Source organism: Pseudoliparis swirei, chromosome 18 (genome assembly GCF_029220125.1).
Source record: "Pseudoliparis swirei isolate HS2019 ecotype Mariana Trench chromosome 18, NWPU_hadal_v1, whole genome shotgun sequence".
NCBI classification, from domain to species: domain Eukaryota; kingdom Metazoa; phylum Chordata; class Actinopteri; order Perciformes; family Liparidae; genus Pseudoliparis; species Pseudoliparis swirei.
In genome coordinates, this window is record NC_079405.1 from 1,234,215 (window position 1) to 1,258,997 (window position 24,783).

A 24,783-nucleotide genomic window follows, 5' to 3' on the forward strand; every position below is an offset into this window, starting at 1 on the left:
ACCAAAGCAGAACCTCCAGAACCGGAGACGGGAGCCCTGAAGGAGACCGGCCCGGCTCTGGTTTGAGGACCACGAGGACCTGGGTAGAGGGTTCCATGTGGTTTAGGTCTAGACCCAGAGGACCACGAGGACCTGGGTAGAGGGTTCCATGTGGTTTAGGTCTAGACCCAGAGGACCACGAGGACCTGGGTAGAGGGTTCTATGTGGTTTAGGTCTAGACCCAGAGGACCACGAGGACCTGGGTAGAAGGTTCCATGTGGTTTAGGTCTAGACCCAGAGGAAGAGGGCCACGAGGACCTGGGTAGAGGGTTCTGTGTAGTTGGACCTCCCACCACTAGGGGGCTCTCTGTTGGCTCAGAGTTCAGGTTTGAACACTTATAGAGAATGTTTTTATTTGATGGTTCCAACAGAACTTTTCCGTTAGTCTTGGAATATTTATCAAAATATAAATTACTTTTATTTTGGAAACTGGACATTTAATCGTTTGAACTGCTTGTGTGAATATATTTATGTATGTGTTGAAATTACAAAAATTAAATATTATAAAAAATAATGTATATTAAATATATACAGTATATTAAAAAGACATACATCTAAATAATAATATGTATATTTTTTTACATGTTAAAAAATATATTTATAAATATAATTTTAAATATGTGCATAAAAAACATTGATAACCAATCCATACATATAACATTGTAGAATGGACCACAAGGACTTTTGTGATCTATTGGTTGTTGTTCAACCAGTGACGGGTTAACCAGGAGCCCTTAAGCAAGGCTCAGCCTGGTTGAACTGGGCGTCACACTCCCTCATGTGGAGACGTTAATAAAGTAAAACTGAAGTGATCGACGTGTTGAAACACGACAACGTGGAGCTCCTCAAACTTTATTTATCAAGAGATTTAACAGGTCGACAGGAGTGAAGTTGCCCCGGTGCATGCTGGGAGGCCTCCGAACACTGCCGTCACATGATCGTCTCTCAGCCAATCGAATGAACGCACATAATTCAAAATAAGAGTTCACTTCAATAATAAACCGATCGAAGCTCAAACTGATTCTAAAGAACCAAAGAAACATTTTGTGTTTAACAAATTTATTTAATTACATCGAATATGAAAAACATCCAATTTCCTGCTCATTGTTATTAGAGTGTATGTGAACAGATCAATAGTTCACTGAATCGATCATTAACTTATTTTACTGGAAGTCTCACATGGACCCGGTCCGGTCGGTTCAGTTCTCGCTGGTGGAATGTTTCAGGAGCAAAGCATCATGGGAAACTTGATGAACTTTATGCTCTGGACAGAACTCATGATGATGTCATCCAGCAGGAGGGGGAGGGGCTCACTGCTCGCTCTGCTGCGTGTCCGTTATGCTGGACACGGCGCCCTGTCCTTTGCTCACGTCACTGATACACGCCCACTGGCCGTCCATGGACTCCTTCCACAGAGTCACCTGCAGGGGGCGCCAAGTACACGGGTCACAGGAAGTACACGAGTCACGGAGAGTTTAAACTACTGAGTCACAGGAAGTACACGAGTCACGGAGAGTTTAAACTACTGAGTCACAGGAAGTACACGAGTCACGGAGAGTTTAAACTACACGAGTCACAGGAAGTACACGAGTCACGGGGAGTTTAAACTACACGAGTCACAGGAAGTACACGAGTCACGGGGAGTTTAAACTACACGAGTCACAGGAAGTACACGAGTCACGGAGAGTTTAAACTACTGAGTCACAGGAAGTACACGAGTCACGGAGAGTTTAAACTACATGAGTCACGGAGAGTTTAAACTACACGAGTCACGGGGAGTTTGAACTACACGAGTCACAGAAAGTACACGAGTCACGGGGAGTTTAAACTACACGAGTCACAGGAAGTACACGAGTCACGGAGAGTTTAAACTACTGAGTCACAGGAAGTACACGAGTCACGGAGAGTTTAAACTACTGAGTCACAGGAAGTACACGAGTCACGGAGAGTTTAAACTACTGAGTCACAGGAAGTACACGAGTCACGGAGAGTTTAAACTACACGAGTCACAGGAAGTACACGAGTCACGGAGAGTTTAAACTACACGAGTCACAGGGAGTTTGAACTACACGAGTCACAGGAAGTACACGAGTCACGGGGAGTTTAAACTACTGAGTCACAGGAAGTACACGAGTCACGGAGAGTTTAAACTACTGAGTCACAGGAAGTACACGAGTCACGGAGAGTTTAAACTACACGAGTCACGGGGAGTTTGAACTACACGAGTCACAGGAAGTACACGAGTCACGGAGAGTTTAAACTACACGAGTCACGGGGAGTTTGAACTACACGAGTCACAGGAAGTACACGAGTCACGGAGAGTTTAAACTACTGAGTCACAGGAAGTACACGAGTCACGGAGAGTTTAAACTACACGAGTCACAGGAAGTACATGAGTCACGGGGAGTTTAAACTACACGAGTCACGGGGAGTTTGAACTACACGAGTCACGGGGAGTTTAAACTACACGAGTCACAGGAAGTACACGAGTCACGGAGAGTTTAAACTACTGAGTCACAGGAAGTACACGAGTCACGGAGAGTTTAAACTACACGAGTCACGGAGAGTTTAAACTACACGAGTCACGGGGAGTTTGAACTACACGAGTCACAGGAAGTACACGAGTCACGGGGAGTTTAAACTACACGAGTCACAGGAAGTACACGAGTCACAGAGAGTTTAAACTACTGAGTCACAGGAAGTACACGAGTCACGGAGTTTAAACTACTGAGTCACAGGAAGTACACGAGTCACGGAGAGTTTAAACTACACGAGTCACGGGGCGTTTGAACTACACGAGTCACAGGAAGTACACGAGTCACGGGGAGTTTAAACTACACGAGTCACGGAGAGTTTAATACTACAGAGTCACAGGAAGTACACGAGTCACGGGGAGTTTAAACTACACGAGTCACGGAGAGTTTAAACTACTGAGTCACAGGAAGTACACGAGTCACGGAGAGTTTAAACTACTGAGTCACAGGAAGTACACGAGTCACGGAGAGTTTAAACTACACGAGTCACAGGAAGTACACGAGTCACGGAGAGTTTAAACTACACGAGTCACGGGGAGTTTGAACTACACGAGTCACAGGAAGTACACGAGTCACGGGGAGTTTAAACTACTGAGTCACAGGAAGTACACGAGTCACGGAGAGTTTAAACTACTGAGTCACAGGAAGTACACGAGTCACGGAGAGTTTAAATTACACGAGTCACGGGGAGTTTGAACTACACGAGTCACAGGAAGTACACGAGTCACGGAGAGTTTAAACTACACGAGTCACGGGGAGTTTGAACTACACGAGTCACAGGAAGTACACGAGTCACGGGCAGTTTGAACTACACCAGGTCACACACACCTTGTTGTCTCCTCCGGACACGGCCAGGATGTTCCCCGTGATGGACCAGCTGACGTGCCAGACCACGTCGTTGAACTTGTGGAGCAGTTTGGCCGTCCAGGTGTTTCCCGCCGGGTCGTCACACGTCCAGATGAACACGCGTCCGTCCTGCAAGGAAAGGAGACGAGGAAAGGAAACATCACGTCAGTGTTTACGCATGACGGCTCTCCAATAAAGTATGTGGAGTTTCTCTGAGGCAAAGGACTTTAGTCACAGAGCCTGTTGTCTGTAACTTTACTCTCTGGCTCCACCTGGTGGTTCAGATCGATGAACTACATGTTCAACACAGATCTGACCTGAGAGCAGCTGGAGAGAGACTGACCTGAGAGCAGCTAGAGAGAGACTGACCTGAGAGCAGCTAGAGAGAGACTGACCTGAGAGCAGCTAGAAAAAGAGACTGACCTGAGAGCAGCTAGAGAGAGAGACTGACCTGAGAGCAGCTAGAGAGAGAGACTGACCTGAGAGCAGCTAGAGAGAGACTGACCTGAGAGCAGCTAGAGAGAGACTGACCTGAGAGCAACTAGAGAGAGACTGACCTGAGAGCAGCTAGAAAAAGAAACTGACCTGAGAGCAGCTGGAGAGAGACTGACCTGAGAGCAGCTAGAGAGAGACTGACCTGAGAGCAGCTAGAGAGAGACTGACCTGAGAGCAGCTAGAAAAAGAGACTGACCTGAGAGCAGCTAGAAAAAGAGACTGACCTGAGAGCAGCTAGAAAAAGAGACTGACCTGAGAGCAGCTTGAGAGAGAGACTGACCTGAGAGCAGCTAGAGAGAGAGAGATTGACCTGAGAGCAGCTAGAGAGAGAGAGACTGACCTGAGAGCAGCTAGAGAGAGAGAGACTGACCTGAGAGCAGCTAGAGAGAGACTGACCTGAGAGCAGCTCGAGAGAGACTGACCTGAGAGCAGCTCGAGAGAGACTGACCTGAGAGCAGCTAGAAAAAGAGACTGACCTGAGAGCAGCTAGAAAAAGAGACTGACCTGAGAGCAGCTCGAGAGACTGACCTGAGAGCAGCTAGAGAGAGAGAGACTGACCTGAGAGCAGCTAGAGAGAGACTGACCTGAGAGCAGCTAGAGAGAGAGACTGACCTGAGAGCAGCTAGAAAAAGAGACTGACCTGAGAGCAGCTGGAGAGAGAGACTGACCTGAGAGCAGGTCGAGAGAGACTGACCTGAGAGCAGCTCGAGAGAGAGACTGACCTGAGAGCAGCTAGAGAGAGACTGACCTTAGAGCAGCTAGAGAGAGACTGACCTGAGAGCAGCTAGAAAGAGACTGACCTGAGAGCAGCTAGAGAGAGACTGACCTGAGAGCAGCTAGAAAGAGAGACTGACCTTAGAGCAGCTAGAAAGAGAGACTGACCTGAGAGCAGCTAGAGAGAGAGACTGACCTGAGAGCAGCTAGAGAGAGACTGACCTGAGAGCAGCTGGAGAGAGACTGACCTGAGAGCAGCTAGAGAGAGAGACTGACCTGAGAGCAGCTGGAGAGAGAGACTGACCTGAGAGCAGCTGGAGAGAGACTGACCTGAGAGCAGCTGGAGAGAGACTGACCTGAGAGCAGCTAGAAAGAGACTGACCTGAGAGCAGCTAGAAAGAGAGACTGACCTTAGAGCAGCTAGAGAGAGAGACTGACCTGAGAGCAGCTAGAGAGAGACTGACCTGAGAGCAGCTAGAGAGAGACTGACCTGAGAGCAGCTAGAAAGAGAGACTGACCTGAGAGCAGCTGGAGAGAGAGACTGACCTGAGAGCAGCTAGAGAGAGAGAGACTGACCTGAGAGCAGCTAGAGAGAGACTGACCTGAGAGCAGCTAGAGAGAGACTGACCTGAGAGCAGCTGGCGATGGTGCTGGTGGGGAGGCCGATTGACGGAGCCCAGCCGACGTCTCTCACCCAATCACTGTGAGCCTCCAGCTTCTGGTCCTCCTTCCACTGGCCGTCCTCCTCTCTGGTGGGGGGGGGGGGGGGGACGACGACAAGGTGAGCCTCTGGGGTGTGTGTTTGTGTATTATAAATATATATATAACAATATATATATTATGTATAAATATATAAAACAATATATACATATATAAAAATATATTATATTTAAATAAAAAATAAATATATATATAAAAACATATTTCGATATACAGGACTGTCTCAGAAAATTAGAATATTGTGATAAAGTTCTTTATTTTCTGTAATGCAATTAAAAAAACAAAAATGTCATGCATTCTGGATTCATTACATATCAACTGAAATATTGCAAGCCTTTTATTCTTTTAATATAGCTGATTATGGCTTACAGCTTAAGAAAACTCTAAAATCCTATCTCATAAAATTTTAATATTTCCTCAGACCAAGTAAAAAAAAAGATTTATAACAGCTGAGTGTTTGTCAAGGCTCAGGAAACCCTTGCAGGTGTTTCGAGTTAATTAGACAATTCAAGTGATTTGTTTAATACCCTACTAGTATACTTTTTCATGATATTCTAATATTTAGAGATAGGATTTTAGAGTTTTCTTAAGCTGTAAGCCATAATCAGCAATAAATCAGAATAAAAGGCTTGCAATATTTCAGTTGATTTGTAATGAATCCAGAATGCATGACATTTTTGTTTTTTTAATTGCATTACAGAAAATAAAGAACTTCATCACAATATTCTAATTTTCTGAGACAGTCCTGTATATATATAAATATATACATGTACATATTTCTTTTCCATTATCTCATATATATATATACATACCTGCAAACTCATGAGGGGTGAAAAAGGTGACAACGGGGTGCAAGGTGACTTTTGTTGTCACCACATCCACGTTGTTCGAAGCCTCAAAGCTTTTAGAACCACAACTACAGTCATTTTATTGTTCTGACCACAAATCTAAACAATGATAACAGTTTAAGAACAAAAGGTTCTCCGCTCTGACTCAGCCCTATAATGATAGTAATAACAAATATACATTGTCATTATATATAATATGGTTAAAGTCATTCATGAACCAACTTCCTTTTGCCTGAACAGTCCTCATGGACTTGTCCCTGAATCTGTTCTGTCTCTACCTGTTTGTCACGATACTCATATTATAACTTCTATACATATTACATACCTGCCATAAATATCATGATACCCCATACCAGAATTCAATACCATAAAAACAATATGGTACCATAATTACGAGACTGGTATATTTATCTATAATAGTAATAAATAAAACATCTGTATGGTTCACTTTTTAACAACTTTTTCAACACTTAACAAATGACAGTAATATGAGTATTAATACAGCCAGATATGAATGAAACTACATGGTTCCATCATAGCATTGATGATACACTATGAGGCCGTTAGTCTCTGACCAGATGATCCACAGTTCATCAGGATGAGCAGCTGGAGAGTTACACAACTTTACAGACTGAAACATTTACCTTCTGGCATCTTTTGATTCTTTAAGCCGAAGTCTCTAAGCTCCGCCTCTTCTCTCGCTGTGAGCTGCGCAGCGCAGTGTGCGCAGACAGCTCGACACGGAGCAGCGCGTGCGCTCTGATCGCTCTCTTAATGAAGTATCGATACTAAAGATATGCTAAATCACATCGTGTTTAACGTACGGGTACTTTGTTAGCATCGCTACACCGTGCAGCGTGACAGCAGCAGATGTAGCGGGCTAACATTCAAGCTAACCTGAACCCCCAAACGCTGTGGACATCTGAACGCTGATTGGCCGAGACGCGACACGCCCCATCAAAGATGTTCTATTGTGAAGAAGAGCACAACTTCACACTTTTCTCCGCGTCTCACTGCAATCTCAACGGAAGCGGGCCAGGTGACCCCCCCCCCCCAAACAAAAACTCTTATGTATGTATATATATATACAAAATATATATATTTTAAAAATATATATAGATATAAAATATATCTATATATATTTTAGTATACTAAAATATATTTAATTCTATATGTATTTAATTAAATTTGTTTATTTAAATTCTTTTTAAATGCTATTTTTTGTTCTACTGGTGTAATTTTATTGGTATTCATATTTAATGTTGGAGGGATCCTGAGGTATCAGAATATACAAAACAACCGTAGGTCCCTGAACGCCACACGGACTCACTTCCACAGCTTCACCAGGTTGTCACAGCCTCCGGACACAAAGCGCTTCACGCAGATCGGCTTCTGACCCAACGGCTGGTCGATGAGGCTGCCGGGCGCCACGGCCGGCGCCCAGCTCACCGCGTTGCAGCCGATCTGCAGCAGAGAGCACAGGCCCGGTTAATGAGGCCCGGTTAGAGAGGCCCGGTTAATGAGGCCCGGTTAGAGAGGCCCGGTTAATGAGGCCCGGTTAATGAGGCCCGGTTAGAGAGGCCCGGTTAATGAGGCCCGGTTAATGAGGCCCGGTTAGAGAGGCCCGGTTAGAGAGGCCCGGTTAATGAGGCCCGGTTAATGAGGCCCGGTTAATGAGGCCCGGTTAGAGAGGCCCGGTTAGAGAGGCCCGGTTAATGAGGCCCGGTTAATGAGGCCCGGTTAGTAAGGCACGGTTAATGAGGCCCGGTTAGAGAGGCCCGGTTAATGAGGCCCGGTTAGAGAGGCCCGGTTAATGAGGCCCGGTTAGAGAGGCCCGGTTAATGAGGCCCGGTTAATGAGGCCCGGTTAGAGAGGCCCGGTTAGAGAGGCCCGGTTAGAGAGGCCCGGTTAATGAGGCCCGGTTAGAGAGGCCCGGTTAATGAGGCCCGGTTAGAGAGGCCCGGTTAATGAGGCCCGGTTAATGAGGCCCGGTTAGAGAGGCCCGGTTAGAGAGGCCCGGTTAATGAGGCCCGGTTAATGAGGCCCGGTTAATAAGGCACGGTTAATGAGGCCCGGTTAGAGAGGCCCGGTTAATGAGGCCCGGTTAGAGAGGCCCGGTTAGAGAGGCCCGTTAGAGAGGCCCGGTTAATGAGGCCCGTTAATGAGGCCCGTTAATGAGGCCCAGTTAATGAGGCCCGGTTAATGAGGCACGGTTAATGAGGCCCGGTTAGAGAGGCCCGGTTAATGAGGCCCGGTTAATGAGGCCCGGTTAGAGAGGCCCGGTTAGAGAGGCCCGGTTAATGAGGCCCGGTTAGAGAGGCCCGGTTAATGAGGCCCGGTTAATGAGGCCCGGTTAATGAGGCCCGGTTAATGAGGCACGGTTAATGAGGCCCGGTTAATGAGGCCCGGTTAATGAGGCCCGGTTAATGAGGCCCGGTTAGAGGCCCGGTTAGAGGCCCGGTTAGAGAGGCCCGGTTAGAGAGGCCCGGTTAATGAGGCCCGGTTAATGAGGCACGGTTAATGAGGCCCGGTTAATAAGGCACGGTTAATGAGGCCCGGTTAGAGAGGCCCGGTTAGAGAGGCCCGGTTAATGAGGCCCGGTTAATGAGGCCCGGTTAGAGAGGCCCGGTTAGAGAGGCCCGGTTAATGAGGCCCGGTTAATGAGGCCCGGTTAATGAGGCCCGGTTAATGAGGCCCGGTTAATAAGGCACGGTTAATGAGGCCCGGTTAATGAGGCCCGGTTAGAGAGGCCCGGTTAATGAGGCCCGGTTAATGAGGCCCGGTTAGAGAGGCCCGGTTAGAGAGGCCCGGTTAATGAGGCCCGGTTAATGAGGCCCGGTTAATGAGGCACGGTTAATGAGGCCCGGTTAGAGAGGCCCGGTTAATGAGGCCCGGTTAGAGAGGCCCGGTTAGAGAGGCCCGGTTAGAGAGGCCCGGTGAGAGAGGCCCGGTTAATGAGGCCCGTTAGAGGCCCGTTAGAGAGGCCCGGTTAATGAGGCCCGTTAGAGAGGCCCGGTTAGAGAGGCACGGTTAATGAGGCCCGGTTAGAGAGGCCCGGTTAGAGAGGCACGGTTAATGAGGCCCGGTTAGAGAGGCCCGGTTAGAGAGGCCCGGTTAATGAGGCCCGGTTAGAGAGGCACGGTTAGAGAGGCACGGTTAGAGAGGCCCGGTTAGAGAGGCCCGGTTAATGAGGCCCGGTTAATGAGGCCCGGTTAATGAGGCCCGGTTAGAGAGGCCCGGTTAGAGAGGCCCGGTTAATGAGGCCCGGTTAGAGAGGCCCGGTTAGAGAGGCACGGTTAATGAGGCCCGGTTAGAGAGGCCCGGTTAGAGGCCCGGTTAATGAGGCCCGGTTAATGAGGCCCGGTTAATGAGACCCGGTTAATGAGGCCCGGTTAGAGAGGCACGGTTAATGAGGCCCGGTTAATGAGGCCCGGTTAAAGCTAACCCAGGAGCACCCCCTGCCCCACCGTGTGTGCGTTGCTGATCTTCTTGACGTCCCACTGCTGGTCGCCGGTGAACGTGAGGAGGGAGATGGCGCCGTCAGAGCTGCCGCACGCCAGGATCAGCCCGAAGTCGTACGGACCCCAGCAGACGGAGTTCACTGCGGAGACACGAGGCGACAACATTCAGGCAAAGACTCAACCCGGCCGTCAGAACCCGGAGGCGGCGCCGTCCGCTCCACCCACCCGACGACTCGTGGCCGCAGTACTCGAACATCTTGTCCCACGAGCCGTTCTCCTCCTTCCACACGATCACTTTGCGGTCGTAGGAGCAGGACGCCAGAACGTTGCCGAACATCGGGTGAGCCCACGCCACCTGCCACACGGGGCCCTCGTGGCTACACACACACACACACACACACACACACACACACACACACACACACACACACACACACACACACACACACACACACACACACACACACACACACACACACACACACACACACACACACACACACACACACACACACACACACACACACACACACACACACTTTATAATAAGTAAATAATCCACTTTGCAAACTTCGCCCTGAAACCCCGACGAGGTCACAAGGTCACAAGGTCAAGAGGTCACAGGGTCAAGAGGTCACGGGGTCCCATGGTGTTGATGAAGATAAACTACTAGCGTCTGCTAGTAACTAACTAAATAAAGCTTCTTGTCCGTGTGGAGACTCTGAAGCTGCTGGTTCTGCTGGTTCTGCTGGTCTCTTACCCTCGGAGGTCGGCCACCAGGATCTGTCCCCCGTTCCTGACGTCGAAGACCTTCACGGTGCGGTCGGAGGAGCAGGTGGCGAGCCGCGTGCCGTAGTAATCCATCTGAGCGTCGTGCTGAACACAGGAACCATTATGAAGAATAATCACAATAAATGACGTGTGGCCGACGGCGTGCTCAAGACCCAAAGACACGAGAACAGGAGAGGAACTCTTGAACAAATTACACATCAATTACTTGCAAAGATTACGTAGAAAGAAAATCAGAGCTGAACATGTTTACAACAATAACAACAAACACATTAATAAACACAAACAATAAACACATCAATAAACACAAACAATAAACACATTAATATTCACGTGTTCAACTCATCGGTAGACAGAACACGGCTTTGCTTCTCCTTTTTATTATTTGTATATCTTTGTCATCATTTCGAGGTTTGGGCTCTGACTGTAGCAGCATGTTGAGTACTTTACTAGAACAGAGTATTTACAGCTGCTCGTAGTACCTGCATGTTGTACTGTGTGGTATTAGTACTTGACTAGAACAGAGTATTAATATTAGTACTTTACTGTAACAGAGTATTAATATTAGTACTTTACTGTAACAGAGTATTAATATTAGTACTTTACTAGAACAGAGTATTAATATTAGTACTTTACTGTAACAGAGTATTAATATTAGTACTTTACTGTAACAGAGTATTAATATTAGTACTTTACTGTAAGAGTATTAATATTAGTAATTTCCTGTAACAGAGTATTAATATTAGTACTTTACTAGAACAGAGTATTAATATTAGTACTTTCTGTAACAGAGTATTAATATTAGTACTTTACTAGAACAGAGTATTAATATTAGTACTTTACTGTAACAGAGTATTAATATTAGTACTTTACTAGAACAGAGTATTAATATTAGTACTTTACTGTAACAGAGTATTAATATTAGTACTTTACTGTAACAGAGTATTAATATTAGTACTTGACTGTAACAGAGTATTAATATTAGTACTTTACTGTAACAGAGTATTAATATTAGTACTTTACTAGAACAGAGTATTAATATTAGTACTTTACTGTAACAGAGTATTAATATTAGTACTTTACTGTAACAGAGTATTAATATTAGTACTTTACTAGAACAGAGTATTAGTATTAGTACTTGACTGTAACAGAGTATTAATATTAGTACTTTACTGTAACAGAGTATTAATATTAGTACTTTACTAGAACAGAGTATTAATATTAGTACTTGACTGTAACAGAGTATTAATATTAGTACTTTACTAGAACAGAGTATTAATATTAGTACTTTACTAGAACAGAGTATTAATATTAGTACTTTACTAGAACAGAGTATTAATATTAGTACTTTCCTGTAACAGAGTATTAATATTAGTACTTTACTAGAACAGAGTATTAATATTAGTACTTTACTGTAACAGAGTATTAATATTAGTACTTTACTGTAACAGAGTATTAATATTAGTACTTTACTAGAACAGAGTATTAATATTAGTACTTGACTGTAACAGAGTATTAATATTAGTACTTTACTAGAACAGAGTATTAATATTAGTACTTTACTGTAACAGAGTATTAATATTAGTACTTTACTGTAGCAGAGTATTAATATTAGTACTTTACTGTAACAGAGTATTAATATTAGTACTTTACTGTAACAGAGTATTAATATTAGTACTTTACTAGAACAGAGTATTAATATTAGTACTTTACTAGAACAGAGTATTAATATTAGTACTTGACTGTAACAGAGTATTAATATTAGTACTTTACTGTAACAGAGTATTAATATTAGTACTTTACTGTAACAGAGTATTAATATTAGTACTTTACTAGAACAGAGTATTAATATTAGTACTTGACTGTAACAGAGTATTAATATTAGTACTTGACTGTAACAGAGTATTAATATTAGTACTTTACTGTAACAGAGTATTAATATTAGTACTTTACTAGAACAGAGTATTAATATTAGTACTTTACTGTAACAGAGTATTAATATTAGTACTTTACTGTAACAGAGTATTAATATTAGTACTTTACTAGAACAGAGTATTAATATTAGTACTTTACTGTAACAGAGTATTAATATTAGTACTTTCCTGTAACAGAGTATTAATATTAGTACTTTACTAGAACAGAGTATTAATATTAGTACTTTACTGTAACAGAGTATTAATATTAGTACTTTCTGTAACAGAGTATTAATATTAGTACTTTACTAGAACAGAGTATTAATATTAGTACTTTACTGTAACAGAGTATTAATATTAGTACTTTACTAGAACAGAGTATTAATATTAGTACTTTACTGTAACAGAGTATTAATATTAGTACTTGACTGTAACAGAGTATTAATATTAGTACTTTACTGTAACAGAGTATTAATATTAGTACTTGACTGTAACAGAGTATTAATATTAGTACTTTACTGTAACAGAGTATTAATATTAGTACTTTACTAGAACAGAGTATTAATATTAGTACTTTACTGTAACAGAGTATTAATATTAGTACTTTACTGTAACAGAGTATTAATATTAGTACTTTACTAGAACAGAGTATTAGTATTAGTACTTGACTGTAACAGAGTATTAATATTAGTACTTTACTAGAACAGAGTATTAATATTAGTACTTTACTGTAACAGAGTATTAATATTAGTACTTGACTGTAACAGAGTATTAATATTAGTACTTTACTAGAACAGAGTATTAATATTAGTACTTTACTAGAACAGAGTATTAATATTAGTACTTTACTAGAACAGAGTATTAATATTAGTACTTTCCTGTAACAGAGTATTAATATTAGTACTTTACTAGAACAGAGTATTAATATTAGTACTTTCCTGTAACAGAGTATTAATATTAGTACTTTACTGTAACAGAGTATTAATATTAGTACTTTACTGTAACAGAGTATTCATATTAGTACTTTACTGTAACAGAGTATTAATATTAGTACTTTACTAGAACAGAGTATTAATATTAGTACTTTACTAGAACAGAGTATTAATTTTAGTACTTTACTGTAACAGAGTATTAATATTAGTACTTTACTAGAACAGAGTATTAATATTAGTACTTTCCTGTAACAGAGTATTAATATTAGTACTTTACTAGAACAGAGTATTAATATTAGTACTTTACTGTAACAGAGTATTAATATTAGTACTTGACTGTAACAGAGTATTAATATTAGTACTTTACTAGAACAGAGTATTAATATTAGTACTTTACTAGAACAGAGTATTAATATTAGTACTTTACTAGAACAGAGTATTAATATTAGTACTTTCCTGTAACAGAGTATTAATATTAGTACTTTACTAGAACAGAGTATTAATATTAGTACTTTCCTGTAACAGAGTATTAATATTAGTACTTTACTGTAACAGAGTATTAATATTAGTACTTTACTGTAACAGAGTATTAATATTAGTACTTTACTGTAACAGAGTATTAATATTAGTACTTTACTAGAACAGAGTATTAATATTAGTACTTTACTAGAACAGAGTATTAATTTTAGTACTTTACTGTAACAGAGTATCGAGTGTGAATTAACAGAACTCTCTTTAGCTTCAGTAACCTGCTCCTCGAGGCGAAGTGATGACAATAAGACTCTTGGACTCACCACCATGTCCTCGTGGGACGTGTCCACCGTGTTGATCACAGAAACCTGAAGTCATGAAACATGAATAAATGAGAACTGGGACACATTGTGAGGGCTAGCTTGTCAGCTAACAAGCTAACGCGTCAGCAGCACACTGTTTAAACTTAAACGGATTTAATAAATTAAAGTTATTTAACTCACCATAACTGTGGCGGAAGCACCAAACTACAAATAAATGATAAATGTTCCTTATTTTCTGCTGAATGAATAAAACAGAATCCCAAAGAACCCCGACGTGGCAACAAGAGCCGCTTCCGGTTGCTTCCTCCAAAAGGTCCGACGACCGTTTGTACCGGCGGGAAACACACACGAGAAACAAAGGTTCCGCTAGACGACTAATTACACAAATACATAAAACCACATAAAAATGAATAATATAATCAGTAAGGGACAAAGTCTTCAGATATTTTACTTTCAGTAGTCCTACCAGAAAATACTCTCTTAGGATTGTAATATACTTAAAGTATAGACTATGCATCTCCAATTTCATAATAATGTATATTATTGGATTATGTAAACATTCATGTTGCATGAATTACTATATTGTTGCAACTCGATAACGAAAGAGAATAGTTAACTAATTATAATCCAATAATATGAATATAATTCTCAATGATAGTGTAGTTTAAATGTATTTTAATGTTAATAGTTTTTAAACTCTTTTTACATTTTGAATGCAGGACTTTTACATGTAACAGAGTATTTCACACTGTGTGTACTTTAAGTTTAGTAAAAAGTTTTTTAAAAAAAAGATTAATCCTTCCACCTCCGGAAAATAATACTAATAATAACACAAAAATAATAAACGTAAAATTAAAATGTAACATAAAAAAACAATAAATATAATAATAAATAAATAAAAACTAACACATATATATATATTCATAATAAAAAAGTTAAAAAAAATGTTTATTTCATTTATTATATTTTAAATTTAAAATAGTTTTAATTTTAAAATACATATCTATTTTGAAAAAAATAGATTACAAAAAAAATTAAAATATAATAAATTAAATGAACACATATATATTATGTTTTTTAATATTTTTGAATTATAAATAAATAATTAAAATGAACATATGGATATGTTTAAAAGAAATTATTTGACACTTTATGAGACACATTATTATATACATAAATAATAATTGTGGCTGTTCCGGAAGGACACGTGTATATCCGTGTGTCCAGGCGGTGGCGCTGTTCCGCTGAGACGCGTCTCCTTCGCTCTATTTTGATCTCAGTGTCGCGTTCCCCGCTGCTGCTCTTCTCCTGCTCGGCCATCACGCCATGTTGGCGGCTTGAATCTTCTTCTTCTTCTTCTTCTTCTTCTTCTTCTTCTTCTTCTCCTCGTATCACGGTAGAACACGCTCCCCGTAAACAGGGGGCCCCTGGGCCTGAGCCTCCGCGCGTGACGTCGCTGTGATTAACATTGTATTGATATGAATATGATGATATGACACGATGCGCCGTAGCCGGTATATGCTGGGCTTAAGTCATTCATGTCATGGTCATATAATTCGCGTTATGTTGTCTGCTCAGCTCCGGTATCGTTGTTCCATACGGACTGTTTTGTTAGTGATGTTTTTTTGTTGTTGCGGGGGGGGGGGGGGGCCTTGACACGTCCAGGCCCAGGGGCCCGTGGTTTCTTAATCCGTCAATGCCCGTAAAGTACCAGGATGTCCAGCGTCTCCTTGCACATATCCAACCTGTTGGACAAAGACTTTCGGTAAGACGTTCCCTTAGGCCTGACTCACCGTGACGTCACCTCATTTACATGTTTACACTCTTTATATGTGAGAAAGTACTCCTCCAGAAGTACTGCAGTACAGGTAGTTTACCACAGAGTATTCTTCCCAGAGTATCAGCATCAACATATACTTAAAGTACCTAAAGTACTTAAAGTACCTAAAGTACTCATCAGGCCTGTTGGAGCTATTTAATTTGACTTTTGTATTTAGGTTGTATTTGTAAAGTAATATTGATTATTTATTGCTTATTTAGGTTATGTTTTGATATGTTAGTTGTTTCTTAGGATAGTTGTAGTTTAGTTTAATATATTTAGTTGTAGGTTCACTGATTGGGTAACACTGGGCACCTGTGGCTATATGTAGAGGTGGATAGGCACAGGACCAGCATGCACCAGGGTGGCCAATGGTTTTTTACCACAGCACAGAGAGGAAGTGTCAACATTTTGTTTGTTCTTTTTTGTTGGTTTAAGAAATAAATTATCAGAATACTAACAGGCGGAAATGGACAGTACTTTCTTTTGCATGCGTCAACACCAAAACCCACGGTGCATCAGTGGCGGTTTGATTTATCTTTTTGTTTGATTACGGACGACAAATGGCCACTACATAAAGTAAAAAACCTTGCCTGTGAACGCAAGAAGAGGATCCCGCAGTATTGGACTGGATGGATTGCATTGGATCGTGTTGGATTATCGACGGAGAAACTGGTATGTGATGCGACTGCTGTAGAGGACAACGGCTAAACGAATGGAGTTTAAAAGTCACCACACAGCCATGTTTCGTAAAGTTTAAGAAGTCTGACAGCAGTGACGCGCTGCATGTGATCATTGCGCAATACGCGCACCACTATCAGCGGCCACATTGATTAAAAAGCCGACTTCAGTGAGTGTCTGTGTGATGAAGCGGATCGGCCAGTGAGCACCCCGTCTGTGTTTGCTGCCTTTAAGCCGCATTTATGTCCGATTGCGGATTTTGATTGCTGTACAACAAGCAGTGATAATACACTTTAAAAATGGCTGACGATAAGGCGAGTGACGTTGAATCGCTATCAGCCAGAAGGAACATTAAATTAACTTCTAAAGGCTTGGGCTATTACACGGAAATGTGCCAGCAAAAGAGAAGTACAAAATGTAAAGAAGCCAAAAAATGTTTGGGAAACATTCATGAGTTGATGGCATCAAATGAAAATGTCAATTCAGTGACTGCTGAGCTTGCTAAACTCATCAAGTTTTACCAAGACGCAAATTAAATGCATGAATCGTTTGTGAACTTGCCTTTACCACAAGATGAAGTTGCAAGGCAAAATAAAAATCATGAAGAAAAAATGACTGTTTTATGAGTTCACGGAAAGAGTAAAAGACTGGCTGTCAGAAATGGGTCAACCATATGGGCAGCCACAGGATGACGTCAACGACCAGCGCGTCGCAGATGAGATAAACCCTGAAGACAGTGCGTCTAACGTGTCAAGCGTAAAAGTAAACTCTGCGAAGACACAGTCGCAACTATCACGAAGTTCATCAACACCATCTGCACGCGTTGAAGCTAAAGCCGACATGGCAGCCCTGAAGGAGCGGGTTGCTGCGCTCGGAAAGAAACATTTAATAGAGGACCAAGAGGAACGTTTGAGGAAAGAAACTTTAAGGTTGAGGAAAGAAAAGGAGCAATTGGAGCTTGAGACAGAATTGGCAGTGACAAACGCAAAACTTCATGTCTTGGAAATGAATTCATCACAGCGTGGTTCAAAACGTTCTGATGGCATGAACTCTTATTTTGAAAGGAACACTTCTCAAAAAGCCATTCAATTAAGTGCCCATGCCAACACCTTTGTTCCAGTTAACGTGGATGAACAATGTCACGTGTTTTCTGATCCCATAACTCAACCACAAGTTGTAAGGCCAGCCACACAAACCGTGTATGAAAATCAAGCAGGACGTGTGCAACCTCAAACTCAAACTCTGACTGACAACTATCAGAATGATATTGTAAATGTTATGCAAAGACAAAATGACATCGCCGCTCTGCTGGTTCAACAAAATCTGTGCTCTGTCCTTCCTGTTAGAAATATTCCTGTGTTTGATGGAGACCCTCTCCAATACAGGTCTTTCATCAGAGCTTTTGAGAATGGAGTGGAGGAGAAGACAACTAATTGGAGTGACTGTTTACACTTTCTCGAACAATACACCAGGGGTCAGCCAAGAGACCTGGTGTGTAGTTGTCAACATTTACCTTCAGAACAAGGATACCAAAGAGCCAAAAGTCTTCTAGCGGAACACTTTGGAAACGAGTACACAATTGCATCTGCCTATATGGAAAAAATTCTCAACTGGACACCTGTTAAAAGTGAAGATCTCAAAGCACTGAAATCATTCTCTCTCTTTCTTCGAGGATGCTCAAATCTAACAGAGCAAATGATGCATATGAAGGAACTGGACTTACCATCCATTATGAGGAGCATCATCTTGAAACTCCCTTACAAATTAAGGGAAAGGTGGCGAAATGTTGCTTGTGATCTGCAGGACCAAAGTGGCCGGAGAGCACTGTTCAGTGATCTTGTTGGATTCATTGAGAAGCAGGTCAGAATTGCCTCAGACCCACTTTTTGGAAACATTCAGGAATCACAATCCACCAACTTGAAAGCCTCTAACATTGGTCACTTGACACAAAGGAAAAAGGGAAGCAGCTTTGCTACCAATGTTGCTGCAGTAAAAGGAGTCATTACTCCATACACCGAAAACAAGAACAAGACTTTCTCTACTCACAACTGTCTGTTTTGTTTTCAAAGTTGTCACACAGTGGATAAGTGCCCACAGTTTAAAAGGAAAGGACATCGTGAGAAGATCAATTTTATCAAGGAACAGGGTATTTGTTTTGGTTGCCTGAAAGTAGGCCACATAAGCAAAGACTGCAGGAGTCGCTTGGATTGCAATGTGTGTCACCAAAAGCACCCAGGAGTCCTTCATATAGAGCGGCAGGAGAGAGGAACAACCTCACAGCAACCCCGACAGTCTGAGACCCCTCCAAGTGTTTCAAATGCAATGTCTCAGACCTGTGGCCATATTGGGGCTGGTGATGAAGATAATTCCATCTTTTCTATTGTTGCAGTCAAAGTCAAGAGCCAGAGGGGCAACAGAACGGTGCAGACATATGCTTTTTTGGATCCAGGAAGTTCAGGCACATTCTGTACAGAGAACTTGGCAAGAAAATTGAACTCAACTGGTAAAAGAACAAGTATTTTATTAAGAACAATGGGTCAAAAGAAGATTGTGAATACACATTGTGTCAGGTCTTGAAGTGTCTGGCATGAGTTCAAATGATTTCATTGAGTTACCTGATGTTTTAACTCAAAAGACCATGCCTGTCTCTACACTGAATGTCCCACGACAGGAGGATCTGGATCAATGGTCCTATCTCAAGGAGGTTAAGCTCCATGACGTTGATGCAGATGTTGAGCTACTAATTGGAACTGATGCTTCAAAAGTGATGGAGCCTTGGGAGCTGATAAACAGCCAGGATGAAGGACCCTATGCAGTGAGAACGCGAGTTGGTTGGGTCATTAATGGTCCACTGCGTGGGAGAAGCAGTACGAGTAAGAGTGGCTGCCATGCTGTAACAGCCAACCGAATCTCTGTGGAACATCTGCAAGAAATGCTGGTCAAACAGTATAACCATGATTTTAATGAGAGATCATCGGAGGAGCAGATTGAAATGTCCAGAGAAGAAATCAAGTTCATGAACATAATGAACACCACAACAGTATTGACTGGAGAGCATTACTGTATTGACTTACCTTTCAGACAGAAAGATTCTGTCTTGCCTAAAAATCGCTGTGTTGCAGAACACAGCGCCTACGAAGCCTGAAAAGACAAAATGGATAAGAATGGCCCATTTAAGGACGAATACACCACATTTCTAAACCACATGATAACTCAAGGATATTCTGAGATGGTACCTGCTGATCAACTAGAACAAAGTGATGGAAAGGTGTGGTATATCCCTCATCATGGAGTCTATCATCCCAGAAAAGGCAAACTGAGAGTTGTTTTTGATTGTGGAGCAACTTATGAAGGGACATCACTGAACTGCCAGCTGTTGCAGGGCCCTGATGTTACTAACACTCTTATTGGAGTTCTCATCCGATTTAGGCAAGAGCCCATTGCAGTAATGGCTGACATCCAAGCCATGTTTCATCAAGTTCGTGTTTCAGAAGAGTACATCAACTTTCTCCGGTGGCCTAATGGCGACACTGCACAGTCTCCACGGGAGTATCGGATGAAAGTACATCTGTTTGGAGCTGTATCCTCACCAAGTTGTGCAAATTATGCTTTGAGGAAAACTGCAGACGATAATGTCCAACATTTCCCTGCTGAAGTGATAAGTACAGTCAAAAATAATTTTTATGTTGATGACTGCCTGAAATCCATGGCTTCAGAGGAGGAAGCACTACAAATGATCAAAGACTTGAATGATCTTTGTCAAAAAGGAGGATTCAATCTGTCTGGATGGATCAGCAACAGCCGCACAGTACTACGGTCAATCACAGAAGACAAAAGACCAAAAGAAATGGTGGAGCTGGATCTGGATACAGACCAACTTCCAATGGAGCAAGCACTCGGACTACAGTGGAACATTGAAACTGACACTTTCAAGTTCAGGACTTCATTACGAGAGCAGCCACAAACCAGAAGAGGAATTCTGTCAGTTGTCAGCTCACTTTATGACCCTTTAGGATTTCTATCCCCATTCAGTATGCCAGCCAAACTGTTGCTGCAGGAGCTTTGTAAGAGAAACTTGGGATGGGATGAAGCTATTCCCCACTCCTTCTCTGAGCAATGGTCTAAATTGCTAGAGGACCTCCAAAGGATGTCTGAGTTCAGAGTGGATCGCTGTATTAAACCCAGAGACTTTGGAGACCCTGTTACAGCCCAACTTCACCACTTTTCTAATGCCAGTCAAGTTGGATATGGAACCGTGTCCTATGTGAGATTGGAAAAAGACTGTAAAGTACATGTTTCATTTCTCTTGGGAAAGGCCAGAGTGGCTCCACTAAAGCAGACTACAATTCCTCGACTGGAACTCACAGCCGCAGTTCTTGCTGTGCGAGTTGATGACATGCTTCGGAAGGAGTTGCAACTTAAGCTTGAGAAGTCCGTTTTTTGGACTGACAGTATAACCGTTCTGAAATATATCGCAAGTGAAACCAGGCGATTCCACACATTTGTGGCAAACAGGACCGCCTTTATCAGAAGCAGCTGAGGTGGATCAGTGGAGATACGTGGGTTCTAAGGAGAATCCAGCCGATGAAGCATCAAGAGGATTACGAGCTGAGGATTTCCTGAAAAGCAGGAGATGGATAAAAGGACCGGAGTTTCTGTGCCAGTCAAAGGAGGCGTGGCCTAAACTGGAGGTGGATGTTGCAGCGATTTCAGCAGATGACCCAGAGGTCAAAAGGGACCTAATGGTGAATGCTATCAGCAAGGATTTGGAAAATGCCACCAACCACCTGATCTCGTACTTTTCATCTTGGAGGAGCCTAAAAAGATCGGTGGCTTGGTTTCTGAAGATCAAAGAAACTCTTGTTATTGGGACAGAAGAGAAAGGAGTTTTGTGCTTCTGCAGGCCCCAAAAAGGACCATGTGAAGATTAAAGATCATGAAGTGGAAAGAAGAGTTAAGAGCTTTAAAGTCACACTCAAAGGACAAAGCCTAACTCCTGAAGATCTTGCAAAGGCAGAGAAATTAATCATTCAATATGTACAAAAACACAAGTTCACAGTTGAAATTGCCTCACTCAAGGGTAACTGTAAAAACGTTCCCAAAGAAAGTCCACTGTACAAACTGGACCCAGTCATGGATGATGACCTCCTCAGAGGTGGGGGACGGTTAAGTAAAGCAGCATTGCCAGCAGAATCCAAACATCCAGTAATTTTGTCCAAAGATCTGCATGTTTCCAAGCTAATTTTGAGCCATATCCATCATCAGCTGGGACATGCAGGAAGAAATCACATGTTGTCCAGGTTACAGCAAAAGTACTGGATCATGAATGCAAACTCTGCTGCCAGGAAAGTCATATCTGACTGTGTTGTTTGCAGATGCAACAGAGGAAAGCTTGGTGAGCAGAAGATGGCCGACTTGCCTGAGGAGAGAGTGTTGCCTGACAAAGCTCCTTTTACAAATGTTGGAGTTGACTATTTTGGGCCCATCAATGTCAAGAGAGGAAGAAGTCTTCTTAAAAGATACGGAGTGCTTTTCACCTGTCTTACCAGTCGTGCTGTCCACTTGGAAGTGGCTTATTCACTGGATACAGACTCCTGTTTGAATGCAATACGGAGATTCATCTGCAGACGGGGTCCAGTCGCCACCATCAGGACTGATAACGGCACAAATTTTGTTGGAGCCAACCGAGAGCTGAAGGAAAGTCTCGCTGCTGTGAATCATGGCAAAATTCAGAGGTCTTTGACCCAGGAGGACATAAAATGGAACTTTAACACTCCAGCAGCTTCCCATCAAGGCGGCATCTGGGAGCGCCTGATTCGTTCAGTGAAAAGTGTCCTCACCTCAATTCTTAAACAGCAAACTCTGGACGATGAAGGGCTCCAGACCATCTTCTGTGAGGTTGAGGCAATACTTAATGATCGATTCCTGTGTCTTCGGACAGGGAATGTAACACCTTCTTGTTGTCTTTTGTAAACAAGATTGCAGATATTAGAGCCAACATCACCCCCTCCCCCTGCCCCCCGGTCCCCAGTCCAGTTTCCGTACCATCAATGAGCAACTTCTCACCTGTTGAGCTGGAGGAGGTGTTGGAGGTAGGAAATGCCATGAAGACCTCCTCTAGTCCCCTAGACATCCTGCCCACCTCCCTGCTAAAAGAAGCTATCTCTTCTGTTGCCCCCAGTCTGGTCAAAATTATAAACATGTCTCTGGTCACGGGTGTGGTGCCTTCTTATTTTAAGCAGGCGGCGTCCAACCTCTCCTCAAAAGCCCAACCTGGACCCCTCCTCTCCTCTAAACTACAGGCCCATATCTAAGCTACCTTTTATTTCAAAGGTACTGGAGAAAGTTGTAGCTAACCAATTTAACCTCCACCTGGCCACACACAATATTGGTGACAAGTTTCAATCCGGTTTCCGTAAGAAACACTCCACCGAGTCTGCCCTTCTTGGAGTATCTAATGACATCATGATGGCCTCCGACTGTGGCAAAAGTTCTGTTCTGGTCCTGCTAGACCTGAGTGCAGCTTTTGACACAGTCGACCATAGTATTCTCCTAGATAGGCTAAAGAACTGGGTTGGGGTGTCAGGTCTAGCACTAAAATGGTTTGCCTCTTACCTCAGTGAGAGACATTTCTCAGTGTCAGCTGGTCCATATAAATCCGACTCCGCCCCTCTGCACTGCGGGGTACCACAAGGCTCGGTGCTGGCCCCGTTACTCTTTGCCCTATACCTGATCCCATTGGGTCAGCTGATCAGAACATTCTCTGGCATCACATACCACCTTTATGCTGACGACATCCAGCTGCTTTGCTCTTTTAAACCGGAGCATATGCAGTCCCTCAGCATCCTGATGGAGTGTTTAGCCGCCATCGGGGGTTGGATGGCTAACAACCTCCTGCAATTAAATGCAACCAAGACCGAGGTGTTGGTCATCGCCTCCGATGGCACCAGAGCCAGGGTACTAGAACATCTGGGCCCTCTCAAAAACAATGTCCACCCAACCATCAAAAACCTTGGTATTCATTTTGACCAGGCAATGCTGCTGGATAAACACGTCAAGACTCTGAGTCGCAATTGCTTTTTCCACCTGCGAAACATCGCGAAATTATGCTCCATCATCGCCCACTCTGAGATGGAAATGGCTATACATGCCTTTGTATCCTCCAGACTGGATTATTGCAACTCACTTTTCACCTGTCTAAACCAGGCATCCATAAACCGCCTCCAACTGGTTCAAAATGCAGCTGCCAGATTACTCACCAGGTCAAAGAAATCGTGTCACATCACCCCTATACTGGCTGCCCTACACTGGTTACCAATCCAGTATAGGATCCAGTACAAAGTGCTTCTCTTTACCTTTAAGTCCATACACGGCCTCGCCCCCAGTTATATACATGACCTCATCATACAGCACACCCCAGCCGGTCCTTACGGTCAGCTGACCAGGGGCTCCTGGCAGTGCCGCGCACACGATTAAAAACAAAGGGCGATCGGTCCTTTGCTGCAGTCGCCCCACGCCTGTGGAACACACTTCCGCAGGTGTTGAGAGCAGCTCAGTCCGAAAAAAGCTTCAGAAATCAGCTAAAAACACATCTCTACAAACAGGCATTTCTGGGTTAGGTTTCTGTGTGTTATCGGTTTTCTGCTCTCTATGTTTAATTTATTGTTTGTTGGTTTCTTCTACTGCGTTTGTGACTGCTCAAAAGTCTTGTGTACTGGAGGTAATGCACCCGCAATTTGTGATGTAGCACTGGCTTCAGCACCTTGCTGCTTTGTTTAACATGATGATATTGATGATGTTGTACTGTTTTTACTGTTTTTATTGTTTTTATTGTAAAGCACTCTGTGTATTCGTACTGCGAAGGGCGCTATATAAATAAACTTGTACTTACTTACTTACTTACTTATAGACCCATCACAAGAGTGTCAGACGACCCAGATGACCTCGAAGCTCTCACACCAAACCACATTCTACTTTTAAAGGGAAAACCAATCATGCCACCAGGACTTTTTGATAAAGATGATCTGTACATCAGGAAAAGGTGGAAGCAGATTCAGTACATGGCTGAACTTTTTTGGAAGAGATGGATCTCTGAGTACCTTCCATTGATGCAAGAAAGACAAAAATGGACAAGGCCAAGAAGAAGCCTCACTACTGGAGACATAGTTCTTATTGCGGACGCCACAGCTCCAAGAGGA

General features: G+C 42.8%; 1 protein-coding gene across 1 annotated transcript; it reads right to left on the minus strand.

Annotated features, from left to right (window-relative positions):
• Positions 1-1,081: 1,081 nt before the first annotated feature.
• Positions 1,082-14,391, minus strand: sec13 (SEC13 homolog, nuclear pore and COPII coat complex component). The gene is made up of 9 exons (XM_056438375.1): positions 14,266-14,391; positions 14,086-14,130; positions 10,418-10,533; positions 9,883-10,034; positions 9,664-9,797; positions 7,527-7,660; positions 5,257-5,377; positions 3,402-3,548; positions 1,082-1,460 (listed from the first exon to the last, which is right to left on the minus strand). Exons 1-9 carry the CDS (start codon positions 14,266-14,268, stop codon positions 1,350-1,352), a joined length of 963 nt encoding a protein of 320 aa, XP_056294350.1. The 5' UTR covers positions 14,269-14,391; the 3' UTR covers positions 1,082-1,349.
• Between the last annotated feature and the right edge of the window lie 10,392 nt (positions 14,392-24,783).